Source organism: Felis catus, chromosome E3 (genome assembly GCF_018350175.1).
Source record: "Felis catus isolate Fca126 chromosome E3, F.catus_Fca126_mat1.0, whole genome shotgun sequence".
NCBI classification, from domain to species: Eukaryota; Metazoa; Chordata; class Mammalia; order Carnivora; family Felidae; genus Felis; species Felis catus.
This window is the reverse complement of record NC_058383.1, coordinates 10,950,652-10,964,825: the sequence shown is the minus strand read 5'-3', so window position 1 is coordinate 10,964,825 and position 14,174 is coordinate 10,950,652. Positions and strand designations below refer to the sequence as shown.

Genomic DNA, 14,174 nt, shown 5'->3' with positions numbered 1-14,174 from the left:
AACTTACAAGCCTGAGATCAAGAGCGGCACACTGTAACAGCTGAGCCAGCCAGGAGCCCAGGATAATTTTTTAACCAACTTGGGAGGACGGTAAAAGCCCCACAATGACAGGTTCTGCAAGCGTGAATGTGGATGTGACAAAACTGACAAACGGTTTCCATCTCCTGCAGGAGATCAGTCTGAAGATGTCACTTTTTAGCAATGATACAAAACTGCATTTTACACAATTGAAATTTTTGGACCCCAGCTATAGCTGACGCTCAGGTTATAGTTTACGTATGTCTTCAATACGAAAAAGCAGTAAATGTCCATTTTTTGTTGCCAATCACCAAAGCTAATTATTAAATATATTCTTAGTAATAATACAATGATCATTTATTTATTTATTTATTTATTTTTATTAAAAAAAATTTTTTTAAACGTTTATTTATTTTTGAGACAGAGAGAGAGCATGAATGGGGGAGGGTCAGAGAGAGAGGGAGACACAGAATCTGAAACAGGCTCCAGGCTCTGAGCTGTCAGCACAGAGCCGGACGCGGGGCTGGAACTCATGGACTGCGAGATCATGACATGAGCCGAAGTCGGACGCTTAACCGACTGAGCCACCCAGGCGCCCCTACAATGATCTTTTTAAAGCTATGTATTATTTATTAGAAGATATTTTAAAAAATGGGGGGAGCACCCGGGTGGCTCAGTCAGTTGAGCATCCAACCTCAGCTCAGGTCATGATCTCACAGCTCATGAGTCTGAGACCCACGCTGGGCTCACTGCTCTCAGCCTGTCAGCACAGGGCCTGCACAGATCCTCTGTCCCTCTGTCTGCCCCTCCCCCGCTTGTGTTCCCCCCAAAACAAATAAATAAAAAATAATAAAGTTATGTATTATTTTTAAACACAAGGTTGCTGTCATTCATAGAACCAGAGTAACAAAAAATCCTAACAATAAAATTGTCATCAAGTCAGGAAGAGCTGTATGTCTTATAAACAGGCAGAACCACTTGCGCCCTAGAAACGGGACATGGGAAGAAGCAAACGTTAATTGAAATATCCAAGATCATGCTCAGTTCTGAAAGTACTCGAACAATAAAAATCAACTTAAATATATGGTAAAAGTGGGAAAGGGAAAAAAAAAAAAGTATTGAAGATAGTAAAAAAATTATATCCTCATTTTCCATATGTTAACAGATAATAAAACCAAACCTAAAAACGACAGGAGATAGACTGGGGGGGTGCATCTGAGTTCAAGGAAACAGAACTGAAGGCACAGAAGTACACCTGGTCACATGCTGTCTGATAGGTGCTGAGGCGATCCAACGAAGAAACGAGAGCTTTTCAACAGATGCTGGGGCGGCAGGGTAGTCCGCACACAAAAGGATGAAATCAGACCCTTCCCTTCCCTTCCAACAAGCACAATGAACTCAAAACAGATCTTAGGCTTAAACATAAGAGTTAAAACTACACAATTCCAGAAAAATGCAGTAAGTGAGAAATTCTTCATGACCTCAAGTTAGACAAAGATTTTAGGTTTCCTAGGGGTAACACCCAAAGTAAAAGTGATTAAAGAAAAATCTGAAAACCTGAACTGCATCAAAATCAAAGCAGTTTTAAGGCTTCACAGGATACCGTTAAGCAAATGAAAAGACAAGCCAGAGTAGAAAAATATATTTGCAAAACATTATTTCTAATTTCAAAAATCCAGAATATATAAAAGAACTCTAATAAGTAAGAATTAAAAAAGAAAGAGGAAAAAAAAAGGAGAAAGAAAAAAGAACGAAATCTTGCCATTTGTGACAACATGGATGGACGTAGAGGGTATTATGTTACGTGAAATAAGTCAGAAAGACAAATACCATATGATTTCACTTCTATGTGGAACTAAAAAACAAAACAAATGAGTAACAAAAAACCAACCAGACTCAAATACAGAGAACAAACTGTTGACTGCCATAGCAGAGTTGAATCAGGAGATGGGCAAAATAGGTGAAAAAGATTAAAAGGTATAAACAGTTATAAAATATACATGTCATTGTGACAAAAAGTACAGTATAGGGAATATAGTCAATATTATAATAAGGTTGTATGGTGACAGATGGGGACTATATTGAATAATGTATGGAAGTATCGAATCACTATGTTGTACACCCTAAACTAGTAACACAGTATGTCAACTCTACTTCAATAATAAATAAATAGATAACCAAAAAGAAAAAAAAAAAACAACATAATTAAAGAACAAGCAAGGGGCGCCTGGGTGGCTCAGTCGGTTAAGCGTCCGACTTCAGCTCAGGTCACGATCTCGCGGTCCGTGAGTTCGAGCCCCGCGTCGGGCTCTGGGCTGACGGCTCAGAGCCTGGAGCCTGCTTCCGATTCTGTGTCTCCCTCTCTCTGCCCCTCCCCCATTCATGCTCTGTCTCTCTCTGTCTTGAAAAATAAATAAACGTTAAAAAAAAAAACAAAAAGAACAAGCAAAAGAATTAAAAAGACATTTCATCAAAGGTAATATATGAATAGCTAATGAGCACATCAAATGATGTCCAACATCATTAGGAAAACGCAATTAAATGTGTTCTGTTTGTTTTTTACTGTTTATTTATTTCTGAGAGAGACAGAGCATGAGTTGGGGGAGAGGGGGGACAGACAGAGAGGGAGACAGAATCCGAAGGAGGCTCCAGGCTCCGAGCTGTCAGCACAGAGCCCGACGCGGGGCTCGAACTCACAGACCACGAGATCATGATCTGAGCTGAAGTCGGACGCTCAACCGACTGAGCCACCCAGGTGCCCCAGGAAAATGCAATTAAAACCACAATTCTAGGACATTCTGGAAAAAGGAAAATGATGAAGACAGTAATAAGATCAGTGATGGATGACCAGGTGTTAGAGAAGACAGACGGAAGAACAGGCAGAGGACAGGGGAGTTTTTGAGCAGTAGTACTATTCTGTATACTATAGTGCGGGATAACATTCATCATACAGTTATCAAAACCCACAGAATGCACAAGACTGAACGCTAATGTAAACTAAGGAGTCTGGGTAATAACGGTTCATCATTTTTAATACCAATCTGACGCAGGATATTAATAGTTTGGGGGGGAGGTATTGCTATGTATGTGTGGGGGTAGAAGATACATGGAAACACTCTCTGTACTTTCGTTCAATTGTTGTGACCCTAATAAAACTGCTCTAAAAATAAAATACCTATTTACAAGTGCACAAACAAAAAAATAAACCCCACACCCATACACAATGAGACACCACTTCATATTCACTAGAATTGCTATACTCAAAAAAGAGAGACAATACCATGTGTTGCCCAAGATATGGAGAAAGTGAAACCTCCAAACACTGCTGCTAAGAACATGCAGCCACTTGGGAAAAGAATTTGCCAGCTGCTTAACTAGTTAGGCACAGAGTTACCATAGGACGAGCAATTCACTCCTGGGTATCTACCCAAGGGAAATGAAGACATTTTTTCTACACGAAGACAAATAGGAGTATTCCTAACCATCCATGTTATTCGAGACAGCCAAAAAATGGAAACAACTCAAATGCCCACCAAACGGTAAATGGATAAAGAAACGGTAGTATATCCATACAATGGAATAACATTCAGGTATGAACCCTACAACTATTGTCGAAGATGATGCGGAGTAAAAGAATCAAAATGCAGAACACCACATATTGTATGATTCCATTCATAGGAAATGTCCAGCTAAGCATACAAAACCCAAAAAGTAGACTAATGGTGGGAACAGGGCTTCTATTTAGGCACTAGCTTTCCATTTAGGATGACAGAAATGTTCCAAAATTAGACTGTGGCAATAACTGCAAAACTCTATAGATATACTCAACACCACTGAATCTTATACTTTAGGGCAGGTGAATTCAATGGCACGTAAACTGTATCTCAATAAAGCTATCCAAAACTATCTATATAGAATAACACTAAAAGCGTGACATTTAAAAATAAGGAATTCAGGGGTGCCTGGGTGGCTCAGCTGGTTAAACACAGGACTTAGGCTCAGGTCCTGAGCTCAAGCCTCACATCAAGCTCCCTCTTGTCAGCACAGAGCCTGCTTTGGATCCTCTGTCTGCCTCCCTCTTTCTGCCCCTCTCCTCCACTCATGCTCACCCTCCTTCTAAAATAAATAAATGTTAAAAAATAAAATAAAGTAAGGAATTCAACACTCAAACCAGCTTAGAGTTAAAAGCAGTCTCCTTGGAGGGCAGAAACAAGAGTGCAGGAGAGAAGGGACAGTAAGAGGACATTTGATGGGTTTGTATAAAAAGCACTGTAGAACCAGCTGACATTTTACACTATATTCCTATATAACTGGGGGGAAAACCTAATAATAAATTTTGTTTACAAATGGGTAATTAGCAACAAACTTCTGGGTAACACTTAGTAACTCAACTTTTTAGGTGTTAAGCATAATATGTGCTAACACTTAAGAAATCATGTCACCGGTGGAATAAATTTGTTCTGTCTGCTTCTCATCAAAGCATTATCAGAAATAATACGTCAAGGGGCGCCTGGGTGGCGCAGTCGGTTAAGCGTCCGACTTCAGCCAGGTCACGATCTCGCGGTCCGTGAGTTCGAGCCCCGCGTCAGGCTCTGGGCTGATGGCTCAGAGCCTGGAGCCTGTTTCCCATTCTGTGTCTCCCTCTCTCTCTGCCCCTCCCCCGTTCATGCTCTGTCTCTCTCTGTCCCAAAAATAAACAAACGTTGAAAAAAAAAAATTAAAAAAAAAAAAAAAAGAAATAATACGTCAAAATACAACCTTCTAAGTTAAGGGAAAGGGTTCCTTACTTAAATTTCATAGAGGACTCTAAAAGCACAAGTACATACCAGAATCTTCTGTGGGCTCAGTTTTCACTTTGATGGGGCCACAGCTGAAAAGAAAAGAAGGCAGGATAAAGCAGTGCGCAGGTGCGGGCGGCCACACAGCAGTCAGGTCCTCACGTGACCAAGCTCAACGCAAACCTGACTTAACTTCAAATGTACGTATTTATTTCTTTGCATATATAACTTGTCAACTGAATTTAGTACTTTAATCCCAATTTTTGGGTACAACAGTATAATAGTAACTTGCAAATTCCACTGTACCACAAGGCCCTCCTATTCCCCATGTAGTTATCAATCTATCACATTAGCTTCCCCCAGGAAGTACTTAGTCAGAAACTGCATTTTCATAGGACCCCAAATCAATCAGCTGAATATAAAACATCAAGATATGTGATATGGTCCTTTTTAATATTCTACTACCTCAAATTCCTAAAGACTAAAAACCGCTATGGCATGGAAGTTTATTCGTACTGATGAACTATGTTTTACCTTCCACCTGGAGATAGCATTGACCTTTCAGTGTCTGTTACCATCACACGACCACCTATGTACAAAAAAAAAAAAAAGAAAAGAAAAGAAAAATGAGATTCAGGTTTTTCACACACTTTCAATATGGCTAACATTTCCAAAGGTCCTGAGCAGACAGTAGGGGAGGAGGGGCGCCCACAGCTCTGGATCAAGCTGGAGGGAGTACCCGGTGACTCCACACGACAGTGTCTTCGTCCTCCCCTGTAAGGAAAGGAAGTAGGGTGACAATCCTGACGGCGTTCATCCCCTCACCGGCCAGCACCCTCCCCCACTTAAGGAAAAAGCTCCTATTTTTACCGATGCAATAAAGAAAAGCAATGTACTATTACCCTGCCAATGTAGAAGAAGCCTCTACTGATGCAGGAGTGCTGACAGAAAGTTCTATCATGACTCCATCTAGCTCACGAGGACCGGAAAGCTGTGACTGGCTAACAGGTACAGGGTTTTTATTTGGGGGTGACGAGAATGTTCTGGAATTACATGCTGGTGACGGCCGTCCATCTTGTAAAGATACTAAGACCCATGGAAGCATACACCTTACAACCCTGAATGTTACATATACTAAAAAAGCACGAATTTTATGTTTGAAAAACATAAAAAGGAAACAAGAGAGATGGATGCCACCGCATGTTGATGAAAAAGTCGAGTAACTGGAGTGCTCTCACTTCTGGCGGGAACGGCCAGTGGAGTAAATCATGCTGAAAACCAGTTTGGTGCTTTCCTAAAAAATTAAATACATAACTACCATTTGCCACTCCAAATTTAGGTATTTACCGAAACGTATGCTCGTATAAAGACGTGCCTTCAAACATTCACAGCAGCTTTCTTTATAATTAAGGCCAAGATATGGAAGCTCAAATTTTCATGGGCAAGTGAATGAGTAAACAAATTGTGGTGTAGCTATACGTTGGAATACTAATCAGTAAAATAATGAACTACTGATAGAAAGAATAAGGATCAATCTTAAAATAAAAAGCAAAACAAGAGACGCTGAGGGGGTTCAGTCAGTAAGCATCCAACTCTTGTTTTCAGCTCAGGACATGATCTCACAGGGGTCGTGAGGTCGAGCCCTGCATTGGGCTCTGTGCTGTAGCAGGGAGTCTGCTTGGGATAGTGTCTCTCTCTCTCCCTCCCTCCCTCTCCCCCCCCCCCCATTGCCTCCCTTGCTCACACTTGCTCTCTCTAAAAATAAACAAACATTAAAAAAAAAAAAAAAAGGAAAACCAAAAAAGTACCTACTATGATTCCATTTATACTTAAAAAATCTATAAACGCCAGGGGCGCCTGGGTGGCTCAGTGGGTTGAGCATCCAACTTTGGCTCAGGTCATGATCTCACAGTTCGTGGGGTCAAGTCCCATGTCGGGCTCTGTGCTGACAGCATGGAGCCTGCTTGGGATTCTCCTTCCCTCTCTCTCCCTCTGCCCCTCCCCCGCTCATGTGCCTGTTCCCTCTCAAAATAAATAATTTTAAAAATCTGGAAAATACAATCCCATTACAATCTCAACTTTCTAATTATTTTGCAAGTTGGTATGATAAAAAAGTTGGTATACAAACCCACCTGCTTGCACCACTCAGTATAAAACATCCTATAGAAACATAGTTTAGGGGCACCTGGGTGGCTCAGTTGGTTAAGTGTCTGATATGACTTCAGCTCAGGTCATGATCTCACAGTTCATGAGTTCGAGCCCCACGTCAGGCTCTGTGCTGACAGCTCAGAGCCTGGAGCCTGTTTCGGATTCTGTGTCTCCCTCTCTCTCTGCACACCTCCCCTACTCACACTCCAGCTCTCTCTCAAAAATAAACATTAAAAAAAATTTTTTTAAAGAAACATAATTTAATTAACAACCAGGCCCCAATATTTCAAAAGAAGTTTCTAAAACAGAAGACTTCAAAAAATACAAATGGCAGATTAAAACTAATCTAGAACACTTCAGGGAGAAAAATATCAAGAAAAAAGTCGAAGCTTTAATTGAAGAAAGACGATAAATCTTTTCTCTCTCAACCTTAAGAGGGACATCTACAAAAACCCCACAGCTAACAAGTGGCCAAAGCCTGAATGTCCTCCTCCTAATGTGGACAGGCCGATGTCTGTTACGGCCACTTCCATTTGATACTGCATTGGACACTCTTGCTAGAAGCACAAGATCAAGAAATAAAAAGCACTCAGACTGCAAGACGTAAACCATCCTGATTCACACACAACAAGATCCACGAGGCAGAAAGCCAAGAAACAGGCAGAAGAAACAAAAATGCCAAAGAAATTCTGGGGAGAAAGGTCAGTCTTTTCAACAAACTGCTGGAATAACTGGACAGCCACGGGCACAAAAGCTGAATTTCACCCTTACCACGCGCCATAATAAAAAATCAGCTCAAAACTAACCGCAGGGCCACCTGGGTGGCTCAGTCAGCTAAGTATCAGACTCTTGATTTCAGCTCAGATCGTGACTTCAGTCTGTGAGGCTGGGCCTGCCATCGGGCACTGTGCTAACACGGAGCCTGCTTGGGATTCTCTCGTTCCTGCTCTCTCTGGCCTCCTCCTACCCACTGAGTGCACTCACTCTCTCTCAAATAAACATTAAAAAAGAAAACAAGAAAACACAAAACTGACCTAAATGTAACAACTAAATGTAACAACACAGGCTATAAAAGTGACAGAAAAAAACACGACACATCTTTACAACGTTGTGTTAGGCAACAACCTTATATACAAGATCAGAAGCACAAGTGATAAAATAAATTGGGCTTTGCAAAAATTAAAAACTTTTGTTCCTCACAGGACACTGTCAAAAGACAACTTGTCAAACTGGAGAAAATATTTGTATCAATATCAAAAATATGTAAGAACTCTTACAACTCAATAATAAAAACACAAACAACTTTGTGGAAAGGACCCGAACAGACTTTACTCCAAGGAATATACAGAATGGTCAATAAGCACATGAAAAGATATGCAACGGTATTAGCAATTCGGGCTATGCCAATCAAAACCACAATGAGACCACCTCACACCCATGAGGATGGTTAACACCACAAAGACACTAACAAGTGTTGACAGGGACGCGGACAAACTGGAACGCTCAGACAGTGCTAGCAGGAACATAAATGGTGCAGGCACGGTGGAGAGCAGTGTGGCAGTTTTTTTAAAGCTAAATGCAAAATCAGTCTATGACCCAGCAATTCTACTCGTAGGTATATATCTCCAAGGGAAATTAGAGTACATGTCCAGACAAAAACTTGTTCAAGTATGTTCACAGTAGTAACAGCCAAGTGGAATCTACTAATCCAATGCTCTACCAACCCGTGACTGGATAAACAAGTGGTATATTCATCCATAGGGATACTTAGCATTCAGCAAGAAAAAGGAAATAACTACTGATACACCCAACGATCTGGATGAGCCTCAACTAAATTATGCTGAGTGAAAAAAGATCATCTCAAGAGGCTACATTCTGTAGATCTAATTTATGTAACATTCATGAAGTAACAGAGAAGAAGATAAAAATATTCTAAAATTAGATTGTGACAATAACTGTAAAACTTTTTAAACTTTATCACTGTAAATTTACCAAAGCCCACTGAATTGAATGCTTGAAACAGGCGAATTTTATGGCATGCCAATTATACCTCAACAAAGCTTCTAACAACTTAATCTTTTCATCATGGTAAGAATAAAACAAAGGTGACTTAACAAAAAATAAAATATATTGGGGGTGTATATATTATTTTGTCCTTTCTTCCTTGTACTGGTTAAGAGGTTGCCAATGATAATGGTCATTTATTTCCAAAAGTCTCAAACAAACCTGCCTCCAAAGGGCACCAGTCTCCTAAAAATTACTTTGCCCTTCAAATGCAATGGCTTAACCTTCCCCAAAGGAAGTTCTGTTGAAATCCTCCTCGCTCTTCAAGGACCCATCTTAATGCCCTCTCCAACTCGAAAGCCTTCCTGGGCTATAAACAAATCCTTCTTTCGGCAAACTTGCAAAGCATTTTCTTTAGCTATCCCTACACTGTGCAGCTATGCTCTTGATGTAGTGACTTTATGGGCTTTTTATCTCTTTCCATTAAAGCTCAAAAGCTTTAATGCTTATGCACAGTTGTGTATCCCATCCCCACCCAATCTTATGCTCACTAATTCTGTGCCTGATCAATGAACACTAGATAAATTAAGCCATCCTCTTAATTCTGGCTAATGATGGCAGATCCAGTCTATGATTGAACATACTGCCCACAATAAAACCTTGACTATGTCATTAAAAAAGTAGCAAAGCAAGTCTCTACTTTTTCAGCTCAGTGACCTTTCACTGGTTTATATATAACACCCCACTCCAAAAGGTCTTATGTCATATTCTCAAAGAGAAATTAGTAAAACGTGTTAAATTTGGCCCAAAAGATAGTTTAGGAAGTATGAGTAAGCAAAATAATCACTTACCTAGGTGCTTCTTTGGCTCCAGGAAAGGTCTGTATTAAAACAAAACAAAAAACTATACATGAATATACAAAATTATTGTAAACCTTAAATTTAAATGACTTCTACAGTAAACAAGAGTTTTTAAAATATATGGGGTGCCTGGGTGGCTCAGTCAGTTAAACATCTGACTGCGGCTCAGGTCATGATCTCACGGTCCATGGATTCAAGCCCTGCATCAAACTCTCTGCTGTCAGGGCAGACCCCACTTCAGGTCCTCTGTGCCCCCCCCCTCTTTGCCCCTCCCTACTCATGGACACACGCGTGCTCGCTCTGTCTCGCTCTCTCAAAAATAAAGAATTAAAAAAAAAATTTAATATATTAAAATAAGGTGAATATTCAACTTTATATGAATAAACTCTTAATGGGCAAGGGAGAAAGTACTTCACCTCTTAATAATAAATGAAATTCCTGCTTTGTTCTCTAAAATCCATTTCAAGGTGGCAAGATCATAGTTCTCGGGGTGTTTAAAGGCAACTCCTTCCGGAAGCCCCTGCACAACCACAGCTGACTGATCTCGTAACATCTTCTCATATGGAACAGGAACCACTGTTGATTTGCCTAAAGCTTTCCCTGGGGGTGAGGGACAGGGGTGAGGCAGAAAGAAGTAAACATCATTTAATGTTAAGATTAAAAAACAAGACCATCATTAGTTTATCATGGTTTCACAAATGGCATTCATACTGTTTTGTAATATCTGACTTCAAAGCGACTTCAAAGTATCAAGAGGGCCCTATTCCCATGTTAGAACTTCTAAGCTTGAAACATATCCACAAGAGCAAAATAAAAAGTATATAAAATACTTATATAAAACCTACACAAAATGAAAAGAACAATAGCTCATTTCTTCCACTATTGTCTTTCTTTACAATGGCCTTGTGCTGTTATAACATGATCTTTTCATATCCAATCCAGCACCAGAACATGGAAGCCTGACAAATCCAACTGTTATAAAATATCTGGCGATGTTTTGCCAATATTCTCACCAAAAACTTATTACATAAATACGATCGCCATTCACAACGAAGTGTGTTCTAGCACTTTTGTGTGCGGACATCAGGCAGTAAGCCCAGAGATGCTACAAACCCCATTCCCCAGAGATGAATTTTACCTAGGGCCTCACAGTGTAACTGGTATCCTCTCCCTCTGTTTTTCTTAAGAGCTTTGTTTGCCGTGTGATTAGGTTAACAAAAAAAGGGGGATCGGTGAGATCAGCACATAAGTCAAAAACAAACAGGTCTCTGGGTGATTATGAGGTGTTAATGTAGGTTCTCTGGTAGGGGGTGCTGAAAGTGCGGGTAGGGGGGGCGGCTATGCATGTACTGAGCCAGGGGCTACACAGTAAATCTACCTTCCTCTTCATTTTCCTATAAACCTAAAACTGCTCTTGAAAAGAAGAAAAAGAAAACAAAAAACCCTACCCCACAGCTCTAATAGGTGCATTTGCTTATTTCTGGGTTCTAGTTTGAACCAGAACTAGAAAGTGAGATCATTCCTGATGTTACCCCAAGAGGTCTGGGCAGTTTGTCAAGGTGTGCTGGACGAGTGTTAAACCAGTTACACCATCTACCCTTTACATAATGTCTCTTTTAGAAAATGCAAGCGTAGAACCTTACCATAGCAAAAGCAGAAATAGTCCTCAACTGTTTTCCTGAGCGTTTCAATCTCTACAGCGTCTACACTCATCCGATTTGCTGGGGTTGTAGATTTCATCTTATGCATCTCTGCAGCCTTTTCCTCTTCTTCAACACCTGTAAAGCAATTAATGACATAAAAGGCTCATTTCCACTACCTTAATACCTGGCTTTCAGTAACAGTATTTTTTCCTAGGGGTACCTGGGTGGCTCAGTCAGCTGAATGTTGGACTTTTGGTTTCGGCTCAGGTCATGATCCCACGATTCAGGAGATTGAGCCCTCGAGCTCCGCACACACAGCACGGAGCGTGCTTGGCATCGTGGCTCGCTCGCGCGCTCGCTCTCTCTCTCTCCCCTCTCCCTCTCTCAAAAATAAATAAACTTAAATTTTTTTTTTTTAATTTTTTTTTCAACGTTTATTTATTTTTGGGACAGAGAGAGACAGAGCATGAACGGGGGAAGGGCAGAGAGAGAGGGAGACACAGAATCGGAAACAGGCTCCAGGCTCTAAGCCATCAGCCCAGAGCCTGACGCGGGGCTCGAACTCACAGACCGCGAGATCGTGACCTGGCTGAAGTCGGACGCTTAACCGACTGCGCCACCCAGGCGCCCCAAATTTTTTTTTAAAAGAGTATTTTTTTCCTATATTCTTTGTTTCTCGCTTTATTTTATTTTTGTCAAATTTTTAAATTCTAGTTAGTTAACATACAGTGCAATGTTGGTTTCAGGTATGTTTTTTCTATATTCTAATATTTATGATTTGTTATAAAAAGACAGAAAAAAAGGGATGAGGGGGAATTTAAAAATAATTAAGCTTGGCTGGCTTAGTCAGTGGAGTGTGCAACTCTTGGATCTTTTGGGCTGGTGAGTTTGAACCCCATGCTGGGCACAGGGCTTATTTGACAGATAAATAATTTTTTAAGCTTTAAAAATAAAAACATAAGACATAAATGGCTTGAATAAAAATAGTAAGAAATGATCATCATCTCTGAAATAAGCGTTGCTATGACTAAAAATTCTGTAAAGTAAAAATTAACTACTAGTAGTTTTAAAAAAGACACGTCTTGGGGCGCCTGGGTGGCTCAGTCAGTTAAGCGTCCGACTTCGGCTCAGGTCATGATCTCACAGTCCGTCACTTCGAGCCCCGCATCGGGCTCTGTGCTGACAGCTCGGAGCCTGGAGCGTGTTTCAGATTCTGTGTCTCCCTCTCTCTCTGCCCCTCCCCTATTCACGTTCTGTCTCTCTCTGTCTCAAAAGTAAATAAACATTAAAAAAAATTAATAAAAGAAAATTAAAAAGACACGTCTTTAGAGTAATTTATCAGCTACAAACTTGAACATGAGATTATCACCACCACAAAACACAGTCCAGGTTGGAAAAGTCTACCACCTGTGTGTGGCTACCTAACACCTGAAATGTACCAGTCCAAACTAAGATGTGCTGTAAGTTTGCAATACATACTAGATTTTGAAAACTTAGTACAAAAAAAGAGTATGCAAAATATCCCAGTCATAATTTTTAGGTTGATCACATGTTGAATGATAATGTTTTAAATAGACTGGGTTAACCTATAACCACTAAATAAATTTCCCTTGTTTCTCTTTCTTATGAATGTCGTAACTAAAAAGTTTCAAATTCTAGGAATGATTCGCATCATATTATTTCTCCTGGATGGTGCTTTTCCAGCCCCTGGGAAAGACAAGTCTCCCCCAAGAATTTCTAAAACTGACTCATAAACCTACTGATTAGGTTACAGAAGACCACTATTGATCCTTATCTGCAAAATAGATTCTACAAACAAATATTATGCACTGAAGAATTACATCCAAAAAAAAAAAAAAAAAAAAGAATTACATCCGAAGATTATTCTCTGGAGCACTGAATTATTGGTAACAAAAAGAAAGTATGAATACTAACAGGCAGGGACTACAGTTTGCAACTGAGGACAAGTCCCCCTAATGCTTAGCTCTAACCACTGGAGAACCACATAAGCAAGGCAGTGTAGGGAACGGGAATATAAACACAGCTGCCAGGGGGATTATAGTATTCATGGGACAGATGGCAGCTGATACACACATAATCAAAACATTATTACTATAAACTTAAACACACAAACATAATCGAAGCCTTAAAATTCTCAAAATGATCAGAAATAATGAAAAAAAAATTTTAATGAATTATACTGCCATAAAGCTTATAAAGATTATAGTGGGGGTGGAGGGAGGCATGCAGTGGAGAGAAGATATTTTTTTTAAAAGGACTAAAACTACAATTGACAACTGAAATTAATAAATTAAGAAAACTAATTTTATTCACCCATGATCCACTCAATTTATCGTGAATTGGATCTAACTAGATAATGGAAATTTAAGTTTGGCACTTAAAGATACATACTTAGGAGGGGCACCTGGGTGGCTCAGTCGGTCAGGCAGCCGACTTCAGTTCAGGTCATGGTCTCCCAGTTGAGTTTGAGCCCCGCATCAGGCTCTACGCTGACAGCTCAGAGCCTGGAGCCTGCTTCGGATTCTGTGTCACCCTCCCTCTCTGCCCCTCCCCTGCTCACAGCCTGTCTCTGTCTCTCAAAAATGAATAAACGTTTAAAAAAAAAAAAAGATATATACATATATTAAATGCCTATAAACAGACATCCCCACCATTTTGTTCTCTTTCCATGTTGAAGTAGAAGCTATATCATTGAGTCAACA

General features: G+C 40.2%; 1 protein-coding gene across 7 annotated transcripts in view; it reads right to left on the bottom strand.

The window, feature by feature from the left end:
- GTF2I (general transcription factor IIi) overlaps nt 1-14,174 on the bottom strand; it is a 108,333-nt gene that overhangs the window by 63,913 nt on the left and 30,246 nt on the right. For all 7 annotated transcript variants that reach the window (XM_011290345.4, XM_011290346.4, XM_011290342.4 and 4 more), the window contains exons 4-8: nt 11,452-11,586; nt 10,225-10,408; nt 9,800-9,828; nt 5,331-5,385; nt 4,845-4,888 (exon numbers count right to left, since the gene is read on the bottom strand). In XM_011290345.4, coding sequence (XP_011288647.1) covers nt 4,845-4,888; nt 5,331-5,385; nt 9,800-9,828; nt 10,225-10,408; nt 11,452-11,586 — 447 coding nt within the window. The remainder of the gene's footprint in view (nt 1-4,844; nt 4,889-5,330; nt 5,386-9,799; nt 9,829-10,224; nt 10,409-11,451; nt 11,587-14,174) is intronic.